This window comes from Anomaloglossus baeobatrachus, chromosome 1 (genome assembly GCF_048569485.1).
Source record: "Anomaloglossus baeobatrachus isolate aAnoBae1 chromosome 1, aAnoBae1.hap1, whole genome shotgun sequence".
Classification (NCBI taxonomy): domain Eukaryota; kingdom Metazoa; phylum Chordata; class Amphibia; order Anura; family Aromobatidae; genus Anomaloglossus; species Anomaloglossus baeobatrachus.
Genome location: NC_134353.1, coordinates 910532514 through 910550742, shown reverse-complemented (window position 1 = coordinate 910550742; position 18229 = coordinate 910532514). Strand labels below are relative to the sequence as shown.

Below are 18229 nucleotides of genomic sequence, written 5' to 3'. Positions count from 1 at the left end.
TGCATTGCCCGGTGTGAGTCCCTGGCTATCTCTGCTTCCAGGCGGTGTCCTATGAGTGGCAGCATGGTGCATTGCCTGGTGTGAGTCCCTGGCCGCCTCTGCTTCCAGGCGGTGTCCTATGAGTGGCAGCATGGTGCATTGCCCGGTGTGAGTCCCTGGCTATCTCTGCTTCCAGGCGGTGTCCTATGACTGGCAGCATGGTGCATTGCCCGGTGTGAGTCCCTGGCCGCCTCTGCTTCCAGGCAGTGTCCTATGACTGGCAGCATGGTGCATTGCCCGGTGTGAGTCCCTGGCTATCTCTGCTTCCAGGCGGTGTCCTATGACTGGCAGCATGGTGCATTGCCCGGTGTGAGTCCCTGGCTATCTCTGCTTCCAGGCGGTGTCCTATGACTGGCAGCATGGTACGTTGCCCGGTGTGAGTCCCTGGCCGCCTCTGCTTCCAGGCGGTGTCCTATGAGTGGCAGCATGGTACGTTGCCCGGTGTGAGTCCCTGGCCGCCTCTGCTTCCAGGCGGTGTCCTATGAGTGGCAGCATGGTGCATTGCCCGGTGTGAGTCCCTGGCTATCTCTGCTTCCAGGCGGTGTCCTATGACTGGCAGCATGGTGCATTGCCCGGTGTGAGTCCCTGGCTATCTCTGCTTCCAGGCGGTGTCCTATGACTGGCAGCATGGTACGTTGCCCGGTGTGAGTCCCTGGCTATCTCTGCTTCCAGGCGGTGTCCTATGACTGGCAGCATGGTGCATTGCCCGGTGTGAGTCCCTGGCCGCCTCTGCTTCCAGGCGGTGTCCTATGAGTGGCAGCATGGTACGTTGCCCGGTGTGAGTCCCTGGCCGCCTCTGCTTCCAGGCGGTGTCCTATGAGTGGCAGCATGGTGCATTGCCCGGTGTGAGTCCCTGGCTATCTCTGCTTCCAGGCGGTGTCCTATGACTGGCAGCATGGTGCATTGCCCGGTGTGAGTCCCTGGCTATCTCTGCTTCCAGGCGGTGTCCTATGAGTGGCAGCATGGTACGTTGCCCGGTGTGAGTCCCTGGCTATCTCTGCTTCCAGGCGGTGTCCTATGACTGGCAGCATGGTGCATTGCCCGGTGTGAGTCCCTGGCCGCCTCTGCTTCCAGGCGGTGTCCTATGAGTGGCAGCATGGTACGTTGCCCGGTGTGAGTCCCTGGCCGCCTCTGCTTCCCGTCCATCCACATTAGGCCGGTGCAGACACAAACAGGGACAAGCTATGCCGCCTCCATCATTATAAATCTCCCGGCTTCGGAGGAAAGCTCTTAGCGGTGTTCTGCGCCTCGGCTGATGCTCTATATAGAGTCTCCTCATACGTGTTTCCTGAGAAGAGGCCATGAATTATACAGCGCCGTGTCCTGTCAGATAAATGTCTGGCTGTGAACACATTTGGATATAGAAGAGTGACGCTGACACCGGGCCTCGGAAGCGCTGTCACTTTCCACTTGATGGCGGTGGCATTTGAAAGTGCTGAGACAGAGGAGCGCAGCCTTGTCACTGACTCCAGGGTGAGCGCTGGCACTGTGTGTGCATTGGGGTTTATGTGCCAAGCGTCCTGATAGAGAAGCCATCGGATTTCAATTACCGTAAATGCCAGTGATGGGCGCGGGAGGCAGATGTTTGTTTTCTGCTGCTGCGTCTGCGTATTACACCAGCTGCTGCTCACAGGATCCTCTTATGTAGTAGCGGAATTATTTATAGGTGGATGGGGCGGGAAAGTCAGAGGAGGATATAAAGAGATGAGGATTCATAAAACAAAATAAGAGCAACCACTGTATGATGAGAAAATCTGAGAACTCCATTTATATGGCTGAAAACTGGATACCAGAGCTGCACTCACTATTCTGCTGGTGCAGTCACTGTGTACATATATTACATTACTGATCCAGAGTTCCATCCTGTATTATAGTCCAGAGCTGCACTCACTATTCTGCTGGTGCAGTCACTGTGTACATACATTACATTACTTATCCTGTACTGATCCTGAGTTACATCCTGTATTATCCTCCAGAGCTGCACTCACTATTCTGCTGGTGCAGTCACTGTGTACGTGCATTACTGATCCTGAGTTACCTCCTGTATTATACTCCAGAGCTGCACTCACTATTTTGCTCTTGCAGTCACTGTATACATACAGTTGTGACCAAAAGTTTGGACACACCTTCTCATTCAAAGAGTTTTTTTTTATTTTCCGGACTCTTAAAATTGTAGATTCACATTGAAGGCATCAAAATTATGAATTAACACATGTGGAATGAAATACTTTAAGTGTGAAACAACTGAAAATATGTCTTCTAGGTTCTTCAAAGTAGCCACCTTTTCCTTTGATTGCTGCTTTGCACACTCTTGGCATTCTCTTGATGAGCATCAAGAGGTAGTCACCGGAAATGGTTCTCAAACAGTCTTGAAGGAGTTCCCAGAGATGCTTAGCACTTGTTGGCTCTTTTGCCTTCACTCTGTGGTCCAGCTCACCCCAAACCATCTCGATTGGGTTCAGGTCTGGTGACTGTGGAGGCCAGGTCATCTGGCGTAGCACCCCATCACTCTCCTTCTTAGTCAAATAGCCCTTACACAGCCTGGAGGTATGTTCGGGGTCATTGTCCTGTTGAAAAATAAATGATGGTCCAACTAAACGCAAACCGGATGGAATAGCATGCCACTGCAAGATGCTGTGGTAGCCATGCTGGTTCAGTATGCCTTCAATTTTGAATAAATCCCCAACAGTGTCAGCAGCAAAGCACCCCCACACCATCACACCTCCTCCTCCATGCTTCACGGTGGGAACCAGCCATGTAGAGACCATCCGTTCACCTTTTCTACAAAGACATGGTGGTTGGATCCAAACATCTCAAATTTGGACTCATCAGACCAAAGCACAGATTTCCACTGGTCTAATGTCCAGTCCTTGTGTTCTTTAGCCCAAACAAGTCTCTTCTGCTTGTTGCCTGTCCTTAGCAGTGGTTTCCTAGCAGCTATTTTACCATGAAGGCCTGCTGCACAAAGGCTCCTCTTAACAGTTGTTCTAGAGATGAGAAGGTGTGTCCAAACTGTACTATACATTACTTATCCTGTACTGATCCTGAGTTACATCCTGTATTATCCTCCAGAGCTGCACTCACTATTCTGCTGGTGCAGTCACTGTGTACATACATTACATTACTTATCCTGTACTGATCCTGAGTTACATCCTGTATTATACTCCAGAGCTGCACTCAGTATTCTGCTGGTGCAGTCACTGTGTACATACATTACATTACAGTTGGATACTCTACCCTCACCTACTGTATCCTCCCCTATCCCTTGTAGACTGTGAGCCCTCGCGGGCAGGGTCCTCTCTCCTCCTGTACCTGTCTGTATCTTGTATTGTTTATGATTATTGTACTTGTCCCTATTATGTGTACCCCTTTCACATGTAAAGCGCCATGGAATTGATGGCGCTATAATAATAAATAATGATAATAATAAATAATAATACTCGTTGGACTCCCAGTAGCTGATATAGCGCCAACATAAGAGAGATCCCTGCCCATTATGTCTCTATGAATCATGTATGTGTGAGATTGGCCGGATGGATGGAGGAGGGGACGTCTGCACTTGTGGGATCACGGGCAGGTGGAGGCTTTGTTTTCTCGCTGCTTCCCTTTGCTCGTTCTCTACTTTTTTCCTTCTTGCTGTCTGGATTTCTATAGATCGGACCCCGCAGAGCCCCCCGCCCTTCCCCCTCTCCGGCTGTGTGATCACTTAGGTCTTACTATTGGGAATCCTGGGGAATAGCCGTGCGCTTCCTGATGTGCCTCTGGCCTCACCGTGCAATATATCAGGGATCCTAGTTATCGAATATGTTATAATTGTTGCTGCTTTACTTTCATTTGTAGGAAAATTATTCCACATCGACTTTGGATACATTCTGGGAAGAGACCCCAAACCTCTGCCGCCACCCATGAAGCTCAACAAAGAGATGGTGGAAGGAATGGGAGGGACGCAGAGCGAGCAGTACCAGGCATTCCGCAAGCAGTGCTACACAGCCTTCCTGCACCTCCGAAGGTAACCGCCACAGGGGGGCGCTATGTGAACACCACTATATATCGCACATACGGTACAGGGGGACTTGGTGTGGTCATCCATTGCTGCTCACCACCCCACACCCCTGCACCATCAGCAGGTATCGTCCATATTCCAAACCGCAGGTATCGTCCATATTGCAAATCACTCAACCGAAGTAAAGCGCTGACAGCAGCGGCGGCCCCTGCACCAGCCGAGATCATCGAGGGGTCTATGTACCAGTGGTCTGCAAGAGTAAAACTAGAAAAAAGAAGCGCTGGTAGGGTAATACCAGATGACACGAGTAATATATAAAAATATATACACTCACCTAATGTGGTTGTGAACATCACAACCACTGTTTAAGCATGAGATAATGGCATCTGCTGCAGACTCACGTGGATGAGCATTCAAACAGGAGAAGAGAAAGGGTTAACGCCGCACATCAGCCAAATGAAGATGTAGAGTTATTGATAAATTGATATATATTTTTTTTTATTTCATAGCTCTACGCGTTTCGAGGTAGAAACCTCTTCCTTAGGACCAGAATATCCTAGAATAATAGGCTTTGTTGATATTCTGGTCCTGAGGAAGAGGTTTCTACCTCGAAACGCGTAGACCTGTGACATAAAAATATATCAATTTATCAACAACTCTACATCTTCATTTGGCTGATGCGCGGTGTTAACCCCTTCTCTTCTCCTGTTTGAGTGGTCTGCAAGAAGCAGGTAAGAGGACACCGAGGGAACGGAGGACAGGTGAGAATAATATTTTGTGGGACTCTCACTCAAGTATAAAACAAGGGGGGGCTTTTTCAGCATAAAAAAAGTGCTGAAAAAGTCGTCTTATACACGAGTATACACGGTACATTATAAAAGCGACTTTCATATCACACAAACCCCAGTGTGATCCAGCAAGTCAGATAGCCATCGCGTGAGTGAGAAGACGACCGGAGCGGCACAGGAAATCTGGTGAGGCTGCGATCAGTGAGTCCATTACCCCACTTCCACTATATCTACATTTACCCAGGTTTAGCCAATAAAGATCTCATTGGAGGGCTTCTTTAATAAGGGGGTCCTCTGTTTAGCTTCCTCATCTCCTGACCATAGTGAGAACATTTACTAAGATGAACTCCTTTTTTTAGAGGACCTGCTCCTTCGCTCAGGAGCCCCCTTTGTGGAGTCGTGTTGTCAATGGACGACCATTCATCATCCAGACTTGTAAAACTAGCAGCCAATGCAGGAATGCTAAGGTAGATGGGTGTTCAGATTATCAAGTGTCGGCCTCAATATGAATGAGGTTGAGTTATCTTACATTCTCCTGTATGGGTCAAATGTCATAATGTCATAATAGAGTACACCGGTATAGCTAGACACATCTGCCCTTTAGTGTAGAAAATCCCTCACATTTACGTTTTGCCTTACTCTGTTTAGCCACGGTGTATGAGATATATCGTAAAACTGTCTTCTACAACCTCACCTTTGCCACATAGTGTCTGTTCCTCACCCAGTTTTAAGCCTCCTACACCACTGTTTCTGTTTCAGTAAGCCTCCTACACCTGTTCCTGTTTCGGTAAGCCTCTTATACCGGTTTCTGTTTCAGTAAGCCTCCTACACCTCTGTTTCTATTTCAGTAAGCCTCCTACAACTTTTTCTGTTTCAGTAAGCCTTCTACACCTGTTTCGGTTAGCCTTCTACACCTCTGTTTCTGTTTCATTAAGTTTCCTACACATCTCTTTCTGTTTCAGTAAGCCTCCTACACCTGTTTCTGTTTCGTTAAGCCTCTTATACCTGTTTCTGTTTCAGGAAGCCTTCTACACCTGTTTCGGTTAGCCTTCTACACCTGTTTCTGTTTCAATAAGCCTCCTACCTCTGTTTCTGTTTCATTAAGTTTCCTACACATCTCTTTCTGTTTCAGTAAGCCTCCTACACCTGTTTCTGTTTCAGTCAATGACCTACACATAAAGGTGATAATGATCAATGTCACCTGTTTGGCATAATTACTCATACACCTGACTATATAATCCTACAAAATCTAGACTTTTGTTAATTTGATAAAAATAAACTTCCATTTTTGGAAGCATTCTTATTTTTCACACCCGTCTAAAACTTTTGCACTGTACCGTAAGTGCAATTTTGTTTTTTTGTTTTTGTTTTAATATATATATATATATATATATATATATATATATATATATATATATATATATATAATATTTATTCGGCGCTCCATTGGGAGACCCAGACGATTGGGTGTATAGTACTGCCTCCGGAGGCCACACAAAGCATTACACTAAAAAGTGTAAGGCCCCTCCCCTTCTGGCTATACACCCCCAGTGGGATCACTGGCTCACCAGTTTTCTGCTTTGTGCGAAGGAGGTCAGACATCCACGCATAGCTCCACTGTTTAGTCAGCAGCAGCTGCTGACTATGTCGGATGGAAGAAAAGAGGGCCCATACTAGGGCCCCCAGCATGCTCCCTTCTCACCCCACTTTATGTCGGCGGTGTTTGTTAAGGTTGAGGTACCCATTGTGGGTACGGAGGCTGGAGCCCACATGCTGTTTTCCTTCCACATCCCCCTGAGGGGCTCTGAGGAAGTGGGATCTTACCGGCCCCCAAGCCCTGAGGCCGGGCTCCATCCACAGACCCATGGAACCTGCTGGATACGGAGCTGGGTACCGTTCAGGGACAAGGCCCTGCGACATTCAGGTACTCTGTGTCCCAAACAGGCCGCGCACATTCCAGACTTGCTGGGTGTGCTAGTGCGCCGGGGACAGTAGCGCTGTGCGCTGGGGTTACACTCACTACAGTTTTTCTGAGTGACTTTATGTGTTGGGGACTGCCGCGCCGACCGCCCCTGGAGCGGCGGCGCGGCTGCGACTTGTAGTGCGCCGGGGACTTAGCGCCGACCGTGCTTTTACGACGGCGTCGCTTATAAATTTAGTCCCCGGCTTCTGCGGCCTAGCTCCGCTTCGTTCCCGCCCCCACCCTGTCAATCAGGGCAAGGGAGAGACGCTGTACGATTAATCAGCGCCGAGGGCTGGAGTCTTATTTACATGCTCCAGCCCTCTCACTGAGCACAGGGGGACGCTGGTTTCCCGCTCTTTGTCTGCACACGCCCAGGGCCCGCCCCTCTCCATAGGACGCCGGCAGCCATTCCTACATGCAGTCTGGCTGGAGAACGGACACAGGCTCTGGGAGACCCAGACAAGGGATTTCTGGCGACCACACACCCGCGTTAAGCGGGCGGTAAGCAGCACTTTTAGTGCTGGCCCCACTAGTGCCACAGTGTTATTTTGGTGTACCTTTTTTCTCTATACCATATATATATATGTATATATATATTGCACTGTAAGGTCGCTTCTTGGCTGTATACCCTATCTTGCTCTGAGGAGACGACAACATGTCATCCGCAAAACGCAAGGGTGCCAAGACACAGGCTGTAAGCGCTGCTTGTGCCGCTTGTGGGGCTGATCTACCGGCAGGTTACAATGACCCCCATTGTGTGCAATGTTCGGTCCCTGTGCCACTTCGTCAGCCGGAGTCTATGGTGGTAGTGGCCCAGGCAGAGTCGCCGGTGAACCCTGTCCCGGTGACGGGGACAGAGTTTGCAGTTTTTGCTGACAAGATGTCTGTCACTATGACAAAGATACTAGAGACCTTGCAGGCCAGGCCAGTTATTCAGACCATGGACACTGCTGCGGCAACGTTCCCCGGTCCCCCTCAGTTGGAGTTAATCCGTGATTCAAGGGGGTCCCAGGCATCTCAGCCTGACGGCTCTGATTCAGATGACAGTCCCAGGCAGCCTAAGCGTGCTCGCTGGGAGAGACCCTCCACGTCATCACGCGGATCAGGGTCTCAGCGAGAAGAGTCTCTACATGATGAGACAGAGGAGGGTGATCAGGAGTCTAATCCTGAAACCGCTCTCAATCTGGATACTCCTGATGGTGACGCCATGGTAAATGACCTTATAGCGGCCATCAATAGTCTATTGGAAATTTCTCCCCCTGCCCCTTCTGCAGAGGAGGCAGCTGCACAGCAGGAGAAATTCCATTTCAGGTATCCCAAGCGTAAACTGAGTACTTTTCTGGACCACGCTGACTTCAGAGAATCAGTCCAGAAACACCATGCTTACCCAGACAAGCGTTTCTCCAAACGTCTTAAGGATACACGTTATCCCTTTCCCCCTGACGTGGTCAAACGCTGGACCCAGTGTCCAAAGGTGGACCCCCCAATCTCCAGGCTTGCGGCTAGATCCATAGTTGCAGTGGAGGATGGGGCTTCACTTAAAGATGCCAATGACAGACAGATGGACCTTTGGTTAAAGTCTGTCTATGAAGCTATCGGCGCGTCGTTTGCTCCAGCATTCGCGGCCGTGTGGGCACTCCAAGCTATTTCAGCTGGTCTGGCACAGGTGGACTCTATCATACGTCCAGCAGTGCCGCGAGTAGCGTCCCTAACCTCGCAAATGTCTGCGTTTGCGACTTACGCTATCAACACTGTCCTGGACTCTACAAGCCGTACCTCAATGGCGTCTGCCAACTCTGTGGTTTTGCGCAGAGCCTTGTGGTTAAAGGAATGGAAAGCGGATTCTGCTTCCAAAAAATGTTTAACCAGCTTGCCACTATCTGTAGATAGACTGTTTGGTGAACAATTGGCTGAAATCATTAAACAATCCAAGGGTAAAGACTCCTCCTTACCCCAGCCCAGATCAAGCAAACCTCAACAGAGGAAGTGGCAGTCGAGGTTTCGGTCCTTTCGAGGCTCCGGCAAGACCCAATTCTCCTCGTCCAAAGGGACTCAGAAGGAGCAAAGGAGCTCAGATTCCTGGCGGGCTCACTCACGCCCCAAGAAAGCAACCGGAGGAACCGCTTCCAAGGCGGCTGCCTCATGACTTTCGGCCTCATCCCTCCGCATCCTCGGTCGGTGGCAGGCTCTCCCGCTTTTGCGACATTTGGCTGCCACAGGTCAAAGACCGGTGGGTAACAGACATTTTGTCTCACGGGTACAGGATAGAGTTCAGTTCTCGTCCTCCGCCTCGGTTCTTCAGAACCTCCCCACATCCCGACCGAGCAGATGCCCTTCTGCAGGCGGTGTGCTCACTAAAAGCAGAAGGAGTGGTGATCCCTGTTCCTCAGCAGGAACAAGGGCAAGGTTTTTACTCCAATCTCTTTGTGGTTCCAAAAAAGGACGGCTCGTTTCGTCCTGTTCTGGACCTAAAGCTGCTCAACAAGCATGTGAACGCCAGGCGGTTCCGGATGGAATCCCTCCGCTCCGTCATTGCCTCAATGTCCCAAGGAGATTTCCTTGCATCAATAGACATCAAAGATGCTTATCTCCACGTGCCGATTGCTACAGAGCACCAACGTTTTCTACGTTTCGTGATAGGAGACGACCATCTCCAGTTCGTAGCTCTGCCATTTGGTCTGGCGACAGCCCCACGGGTTTTCACCAAGGTCATGGCGGCAGTGGTAGCAGTCTTGCATTCTCAGGGACATTCCGTGATCCCTTATTTAGACGATCTACTTGTCAAAGCACCCTCTCAAGAGGCATGCCAACACAGCCTGAATGTTGCGCTGGAGACTCTCCAGACTTTCGGGTGGATCATCAACTTTTCAAAGTCAAACCTGGCACCGACTCGATCACTAACGTATCTTGGCATGGAGTTTCATACTCTCTCAGCGATAGTGAAGCTTCCGCTGAACAAGCAGCGGTCACTACAGACAGGGGTGCAGTCTCTCCTTCAGGGTCAGTCGCACCCCTTAAGGCGCCTCATGCACTTCCTAGGGAAGATGGTGGCAGCAATGGAGGCAGTCCCGTTTGCGCAGTTTCATCTGCGCCCACTTCAATGGGACATTCTCCGCCAATGGGACGGGAAGACAACTTCCCTAGACAGGAAAGTCTCCCTTTCTCAGACGGCCAAGGACTCTCTGCAATGGTGGCTTCTTCCCACCTCATTATCACAGGGAAGATCATTCCTGCCCCCATCCTGGGCAGTGGTCACGACAGACGCGAGTCTGTCAGGGTGGGGAGCAGTTTTTCTCCACCACAGGGCTCAAGGGACGTGGACTCAGCAGGAGTCCACCCTTCAGATCAATGTTCTGGAAATCAGGGCAGTGTATCTTGCCCTATTAGCCTTCCAGCAGTGGCTGGAAGGAAAGCAGATCCGAATTCAGTCGGACAACTCCACAGCGGTGGCATACATCAACCACCAAGGAGGGACACGCAGTCGGCAAGCCTTCCAGGAAGTCAGGCGGATTCTGATGTGGGTGGAGGAAAGAGCATCCACCATATCAGCAGTTCACATCCCGGGCGTAGAAAACTGGGAAGCAGACTTCCTCAGTCGCCAGGGCATGGACGCAGGGGAATGGTCCCTTCACCCGGACGTGTTTCAGGAAATCTGCCGCCGCTGGGGGGTGCCGGACGTCGACCTAATGGCGTCTCGGCACAACAACAAGGTCCCGACCTTCATAGCGCGGTCTCGCGATCAAAGAGCTCTGGCGGCAGACGCCTTAGTGCAAGATTGGTCGCAGTTCCGGCTCCCTTATGTGTTTCCACCTCTGGCACTCTTGCCCAGAGTGTTACGCAAGATCAGATCCGATTGCGGCCGCGTCATACTCGTCGCCCCAGACTGGCCGAGGAGGTCGTGGTACCCGGATCTGTGGCATCTCACGGTCGGCCAACCGTGGGCACTACCAGACCGTCCAGACTTACTGTCCCAAGGGCCGTTTTTCCATCGGAATTCTGCGGCCCTGAACCTGACTGTGTGGCCATTGAGTCCTGGATCCTAGCGTCTTCAGGATTACCCCAAGGGGTCGGGGCCACCATGAGACAGGCTAGGAAGTCCACTTCTGCTAAGATCTACCACAGAACGTGGAAGATTTTCTTATCCTGGTGCTCTGCACAAGGAGTATCCCCCTGGCCATTCGCGTTACCTGTCGTTCTTTCCTTCCTGCAATCTGGGTTGGAAAAGGGCTTGTCGCTCGGCTCCCTTAAAGGGCAAGTCTCGGCACTATCCGTGTTTTTTCAGAAGCGTCTAGCACGACTTTCTCAGGTGCGCACGTTCCTGCAGGGGGTTTGTCATATCGTACCTCCGTACAGGCGGCCGTTAGATCCGTGGGATCTAAACAAGGTCCTTGTTGCTCTCCAGAAGCCGCCCTTCGAGCCTCTGAGGGATGTGTCACTTTCTCGACTCACAGAAAGTGGCCTTTCTGGTAGCGGTCACGTCTCTTCGGAGAGTGTCTGAACTAGCAGCGCTGTCATCCAAAGCGCCTTTCCTGGTGTTCCACCAGGACAAGGTAGTGCTGCGCCCCATTCAGGAGTTTCTCCCTAAGGTGGTATCCTCTTTTCATCTTAATCAGGATATCTCCTTGCCTTCCTTTTATCCGCATGCAGTTCATCGGTATGAAAAGGATTTACATTTGTTGGATCTGGTGAGAGCACTCAGAATCTACATTTCCCGCACGGCGCCCCTGCGCCGCTCGGATGCACTCTTTGTCCTTGTCGCTGGTAAGCGAAAAGGGTCGCAGGCTTCCAAAGCCACCCTGGCTCGATGGATCAAAGAACCAATTCTTGAAGCCTACCGTTCTGCTGGGCTTCCGGTTCCATCAGGGCTGAAGGCCCATTCTACCAGAGCCGTGGGTGCGTCCTGGGCATTACGACACCAGGCTACGGCTCAACAGGTGTGCCAGGCAGCTACCTGGTCGAGTCTGCACACTTTCACCAAACATTATCAGGTGCATACCTATGCTTCGGCGGACGCCAGCCTAGGTAGAAGAGTCCTGCAGGCGGCAGTTGCCTCCCCGTAGGGGAGGGCTGTCTTTGCAGCTCTAACATGAGGTATTTCTTTACCCACCCAGGGACAGCTTTTGGACGTCCCAATCGTCTGGGTCTCCCAATGGAGCGCCGAAGAAGAAGGGAATTTTGTTACTTACCGTAAATTCCTTTTCTTCTAGCTCCTATTGGGAGACCCAGCACCCGCCCTGTTGTCCTTCGGGATTTTTGGTTGTTTTTCGGGTACACATGTTGTTCATGTTGAATGGTTTTCAGTTCTCCGATGTTACTTCGGAGTGAATTTGTTTAAACCAGTTATTGGCTATCCTCCTTCTTGCTTTTGCACTAAAACTGGTGAGCCAGTGATCCCACTGGGGGTGTATAGCCAGAAGGGGAGGGGCCTTACACTTTTTAGTGTAATGCTTTGTGTGGCCTCCGGAGGCAGTACTATACACCCAATCGTCTGGGTCTCCCAATAGGAGCTAGAAGAAAAGGAATTTACGGTAAGTAACAAAATTCCCTTCATATATATATATATATATATATATATATATATATATATATATATATATATATATATATATATATATATATATATATATATATATATCCAATTATACAGTAATTCAGTATATCTAGGCACTTTGCTAACAATGTGCACAAGCGGGTTACATCCAGCTTTCCCAAGAACGGATGAACCTGCACAGACAGCTGTGTAGTATAATGAAATTTCCAGTATTTTTCATCTTTCTCTTTTATGAATCTTTCGATATTCCATACACAGCCGGCCATCAATAATCTCCTCCTCAGTGTCCAGATGAGTCCACACAAGTAAAACCCATTTGAGCGATGTATGACATACAGGTTAATCTCTCCTTCATCGTCAGACGCGGGGAAGGAAGGTTCCGGGTCCGTGATTAATAACACATCGTTAAAGGGCCAGTAATCCATTACCGGTGACAGGTTATAGAGAGAGTGATATTGTGTCTCCTGCCTAATAAGACACAGCGCCTTACACATTTCATCTGTTATCAATTTATATCAGCATTTGTACAGAAATGGTCGGCGCTCATTAGTGACAACTCTCGCCCCATTAAATACAAATTAAAATTAAGGGTGGGGGCTCCTATTTAATGTCTGTGTGCCAGACCTTAAAGGGATGGGTCATCAGAAACTTACTTATTGTTAAATCAGGTTTTTAACATAAATGTATTTATTTTTTTAAATGACATAATATATATATATAATGTTAGATATTTCATTTTTTCTTATTGTTATATTAAAAACAATCAAATTTTAAACTCTTTTAAACTCTGGGTATTAGACCTAATATTACTTGTACTGCCTTCTCTGTACATAAGGCTTTTCAGGTGTTTCATGGTCATTACAGACAGAATTACAGTGAAAGGTAACAGTATCCAACTGGCTCCATAAGTGATGTCACAGCTCACCTCCCCCTCCTCCTTTGAAATGACAGATCACAGCTCAATATACAGTAAATAACAAACAAGCTGTCATTCACAATAGGTGATGTCACAGCTCACCTCCTCCTTTACAATGATTGATAACACCTCTATATACAGTAGATAACAAGGATCCACCATTTACTATAGGTGATGTCACAGCTCACCTCCTTCTCCTATACAATGACCAATAACACCTCTATATACAGTAGACAATAAAGGACCCACCATTTACTACACTGTGTGCAGAATTATTAGGCAAATGAGTATATTGATCACATGATACTTTTTATAGATGTTGTCCTACTCCAAGCTGTATAGGCTGAGAGCCAACTACCAATTAAGTAAATCTGGTGATGTGCATCTCTGTAATGAGGAGGGGTGCGGTGTAATGACATCAACACCCTATATAAGGGGGGCTTAATTATTAGGCAACTTACTTTCCTTTGGCAAAATGGGTCAGAAGAGAGATTTGACGGGCTCTGAAAAGTCCAAAATTGCCAAACTTTTGAAGCGTGATCACCAAACAATCAAGTGTTTCATGGCAAATAGCCAACAGGGTCGCAAGAAGCATGTTGGGCAAAAAAGGTGCAAAATAACTGCCCATGAATTGAATAAAATCAAGCATGAAGCTGCCAAGATGCCATTTGCCACCAGTTTGGCCATATTTCAGAGCTGCAACGTTACTGGAGTATCAAAAAGCACAAGGTGTGCCATACTCAGGGACATGGCCAAGGTAAGGAAGGCTCGAAAACCACCACATAAGATAAAACGTCAAGACTGGGTCAAGAAATATCTTAAGGCCCTGTGCGCACTGGAAAATGGAATTTTCTCAAGAAAATTCCGCAGGTATTCAAAGATTACCGCACCCGCGGTAAAAAACCGCGGTAAACCGCACCCGAAAACTGCATGCGGTTTGCCGTGGTTTCACCGCGGTATTGTTCGCGGTATTGCCGCGGTTTTGCCGCGTGCGGGTTGGGATGTGCTTTATTGCATTCAATGCAATAAAGCACATTGAAAAAAAAAAAAGTCATTTAATTCTGAGATAGTAGATAGATAGACAGAAGAATAGATAGATAGATAGATAGATAGATAGACAGACAGACAGGGATAGATAGATAGAGGACAGATCGCTGCATTTCCCACGGTCGGCAGTGAGTTCACATTACCGGCCGTGGGAAATGACCGGTAATTACCTCTGCTGTCTCGCTGCATTCATTCAGCGCTGTGTCTGTGTCGGTCGCGGCTGGATGTAAGCAGCGCAGGACCTGTGGATTACGTCAGAGCTTTGTTTCGGGAGGGGTTAATAAAATGGTGAACGAGGCTTGTTTGTTTTATTTAAAATAAAGGATTTTTCGGTGTCTGTGTTTTATTCATTTTATTTACGGGTTGATCATGTCAGCTGTCTCGTAGACGCTGCCATGATCAAGCCTGCAATTAGCAAAGCAAGATATGGTCTCAAAAGTAACGTGGTAACAATTTTAAAATATAAACTTTAATAGTTTATGATAAAAGAAATAATTGACCACACAACATAAAAGGTTGTAAAACCAACCTAAATGACTAGGGCCCGAAACAGGCTCCTACTATTACCAAATTAGGACACAGGCACGGTAGGAAAGTCACCCACCGTAACCGTAAAAATAAGGTGACCAGACAGAGTTGTCACCCTAATATGCACACCAAGATATACCACACTTCAATATACAGTGCTTAGTCACTAGGACCAATAGTTAGGTCCTGCTATGGTAAACAAATGATGCAAAAGGTTGTCCAATAGAGGGGGGGGCAGACCCTTCAGCCACACAATACCCCTCAAATGGCAACACTCTGACCTTAGTTTGTGCTTAGACCTCCCAACGCGTTTCTTAATTCACTTAGTCATCAGGGGACTGTGGTCAAGAAACCAAGGGCTTCAGTATGAAGCAGACTTCCTGCATGGTGTGTCAGGGCATGGCATAATATGCTTCATACTGAAGCCCTTGGTTTCTTGACCACAGTCCCCTGATGACTAAGTGAATTAAGAAACGCGTTGGGAGGTCTAAGCACAAACTAAGGTCAGAGTGTTGCCATTTGAGGGGTATTGTGTGGCTGAAGGGTCTGCCCCCCCCCCTCTATTGGACAACCTTTTGCATCATTTATTTACCATAGCAGGACCTAACTATTGGTCCTAGTGACTAAGCACTGTATATTGAAGTGTGGTATATCTTGGTGTGCATATTAGGGTGACAACTCTGTCTGGTCACCTTATTTTTACGGTTACGGTGGGTGACTTTCCTACCGTGCCTGTGTCCTAATTTGGTAATAGTAGGAGCCTGTTTCGGGCCCTAGTCATTTAGGTTGGTTTTACAACCTTTTATGTTGTGTGGTCAATTATTTCTTTTATCATAAACTATTAAAGGTTATATGTTAAAATTGTTACCACGTTACTTTTGAGACCATATCTTGCTTTGCTAATTGCAGCTACATTGGGTAAGCAACTGACACGAATTGTTTATCATGATCAAGCCTGGAGTTAATGGCGGTGATCCACCACCATTAACCCCTTGTATTACCCTGCCTGCCACTGCTACACGGCGGCAGGAAGAGCCGGGGACACTCCGGTGCTGCCGCATAATGCATGCGACAGTCCCGGGGCAGCTGCGGCTGATATTCTCGGCTGCTGGAGGTGGGAGTGAGGCGGGGGACATTAACCCTGCCCCTCTCCCTCCCCAGCCTGAGAATACCGGGCCGCCGCTGTGTGCTTACTTCGGCTGGACGGTAAATATGCAGCGGAGCCCACGTTCTTTGTTTTCTATATTTCCGTTTTCTTTCTATGTGTGTTCTATGTGTCTGTATCTGTGTTCTATGTCTGTGATGTTTGTGTCTGTGATCTGTGTGTGTGTTTACTCTCTGCTCCGCTTCCTCTTCCTGTAATGACATCACTTCCCTGCAAAACCGCAGGCAGCGATGTACATTACCGGAGGTAAACTGCGAAATACCGCAGGGAATAACACAGGAAAACGCAGTGAACCGCACAGAATTTGCTGCCTGCGTTACTCCCTGAGGGATTTCACGCTTACATTGGCGTCAATGGAGTGAAATCCCGCAGCAACGTGCGGAAAAGAAGTGACATGCAATTGTTTTTGCTGCGGGAATCCCGCAGCAAAACATGCAGCTGTCAAATTCCGCCCAGTGCGCACAGGATTTTTTTTGCCCATAGGTTTTGCTGGTGATTCACTGCAGAGATGTTATGAACATTTTCTGCAGTGAAACATGCAGCAAAACTGCAAAAAATCCGCGGCAAAATCCGGTAAGTGCGCACATAGCTTAAGACTGATTTTTCAAAGGTTTTATGGACTGATGAAATGAGAGTGACTCTTGATGGGCCAGATAGATGGGCCAGAGGCTGGATCAGTAAAGGGCAGAGAGCTCCACTCCAACTCATACGCCAGCAAGGTGGAGGTGGGGTACTGGTATGGGCTGGTATCATCAAAGATGAACTTGTGGGACCTTTTCGGGTTGAGGATGGAGTGACGCTCAACTCCTAGACCTAGGGCTAGTTTGTGGAAGACAACTTCTTCAAGCAGTGGTACAGGAAGAAGTCGGTATCCTTCAAGAAAAATATATGATTTTCATGCAAGACAATGCCCCATCACATGCATCCATCTACTCCACAGCGTGGCTGGCCAGTAAAGGTCTAAAAGATGAAAAAATAATGACATGGACCCCTTGTTCACCTGATCTGAACCCCGTAGAGAACCTGTGGTCCCTCATAAAATGCAAGATCTACAGGGAGGGAAAACAGTACACCTCTCGGAACAGTGTCTGGAGGCTGTGGTGACTGCTGCACGCAATGTTGATCGCAAACAGATCAAGAAACTGACAGAATCTATGGATGGTCGGCTGCTGAGTGTCATCATAAAGAAAGGTGGCTATATTGGTCACTAATGTTTTGGGGTTTTGTTTTTGCATGTCAGAAGTGTGTATTTCTAAATTTTGTGCAGTTATATTGGTTTACCTGGTGACAATAAACAAGTAAGATGAGAATAGATTTGGTTTTTATTAAGTTGCCTAATAATTCTGCACAGTAATAGTTACCTGCACAGACAGATATCCTCCTGAGATAGCCAAATCTACAAAAACCCACTCCAACTTCCAAAAATATTAAGCTTTGATATTTATGAGTCTTTTGGGTTGATTGAGAACATAGTTGTTGATCAATAATAAAAAAAACATCTAAAATACAACTTGCCTAATAATTCTGCACACAGTGTTTTGGTTATGTCACAGCTCACCTCCTGTTCCTTTAAGTGTCTCTTTCTTTTGGGCTGAGGTTTATTTCCTCTGTCTGCCTGGCTACCACTGTGTGCTCTGATATTTATACTCATATAATTTCAGTTTATAGCCACCTTATGTCCTTTACTGTCACCATATATTGTGGTATTAACCCTATATGTGGGTAGTAATCTCTTGAATTTTGGTACTATGGCTCTTGTTATGCAGTCCATTTGGCATTGTGATTTTTTTGATGCACCCTGGGATATGCACAATTTTTCTGTAACTATAGTATTCATATAACCATGTACATATTGTCCATTACATTGACTATTACCTTTTTCAGCACGTGACACATTATTCATGTATTTATAAAGATTTTTATCATTTATCTATTAGCCTTTGTTCTGTCAGGTGCTGTTGGTTAGTAATAATACATTGTGCTTCTATTGTGATTACATATAATGCACCTATTTATCATGTAACTAACAGGTCTTTGAGGCCATATACAGTTTTGCGATGCTCCGTTTTTCCAGCCTTTTGCCATATTCTTACGTCCCCACTGGAGTCCGCTCCAGCGACTTCTACTTTGATCGCCAGGCGACGCCGTGTTCCTGTTGTGGATAGTGCTGATGATGGGAGAGGAGTCGATGCCAGCGGCACTGGTGGGCACAGGCTCCGCTCAGCCACT

The 18229-nt window shown here is 47.9% G+C and overlaps 1 protein-coding gene across 2 annotated transcripts in view; it reads left to right on the top strand.

The window, feature by feature from the left end:
- The window catches only part of PIK3C3 (phosphatidylinositol 3-kinase catalytic subunit type 3), a 323893-nt gene that overhangs the window by 218256 nt on the left and 87408 nt on the right, over positions 1-18229 (top strand). For both annotated transcript variants that reach the window (XM_075327579.1, XM_075327571.1), the window contains one exon: positions 3880-4048. In XM_075327579.1, coding sequence (XP_075183694.1) covers positions 3880-4048 — 169 coding nt within the window. The remainder of the gene's footprint in view (positions 1-3879; positions 4049-18229) is intronic.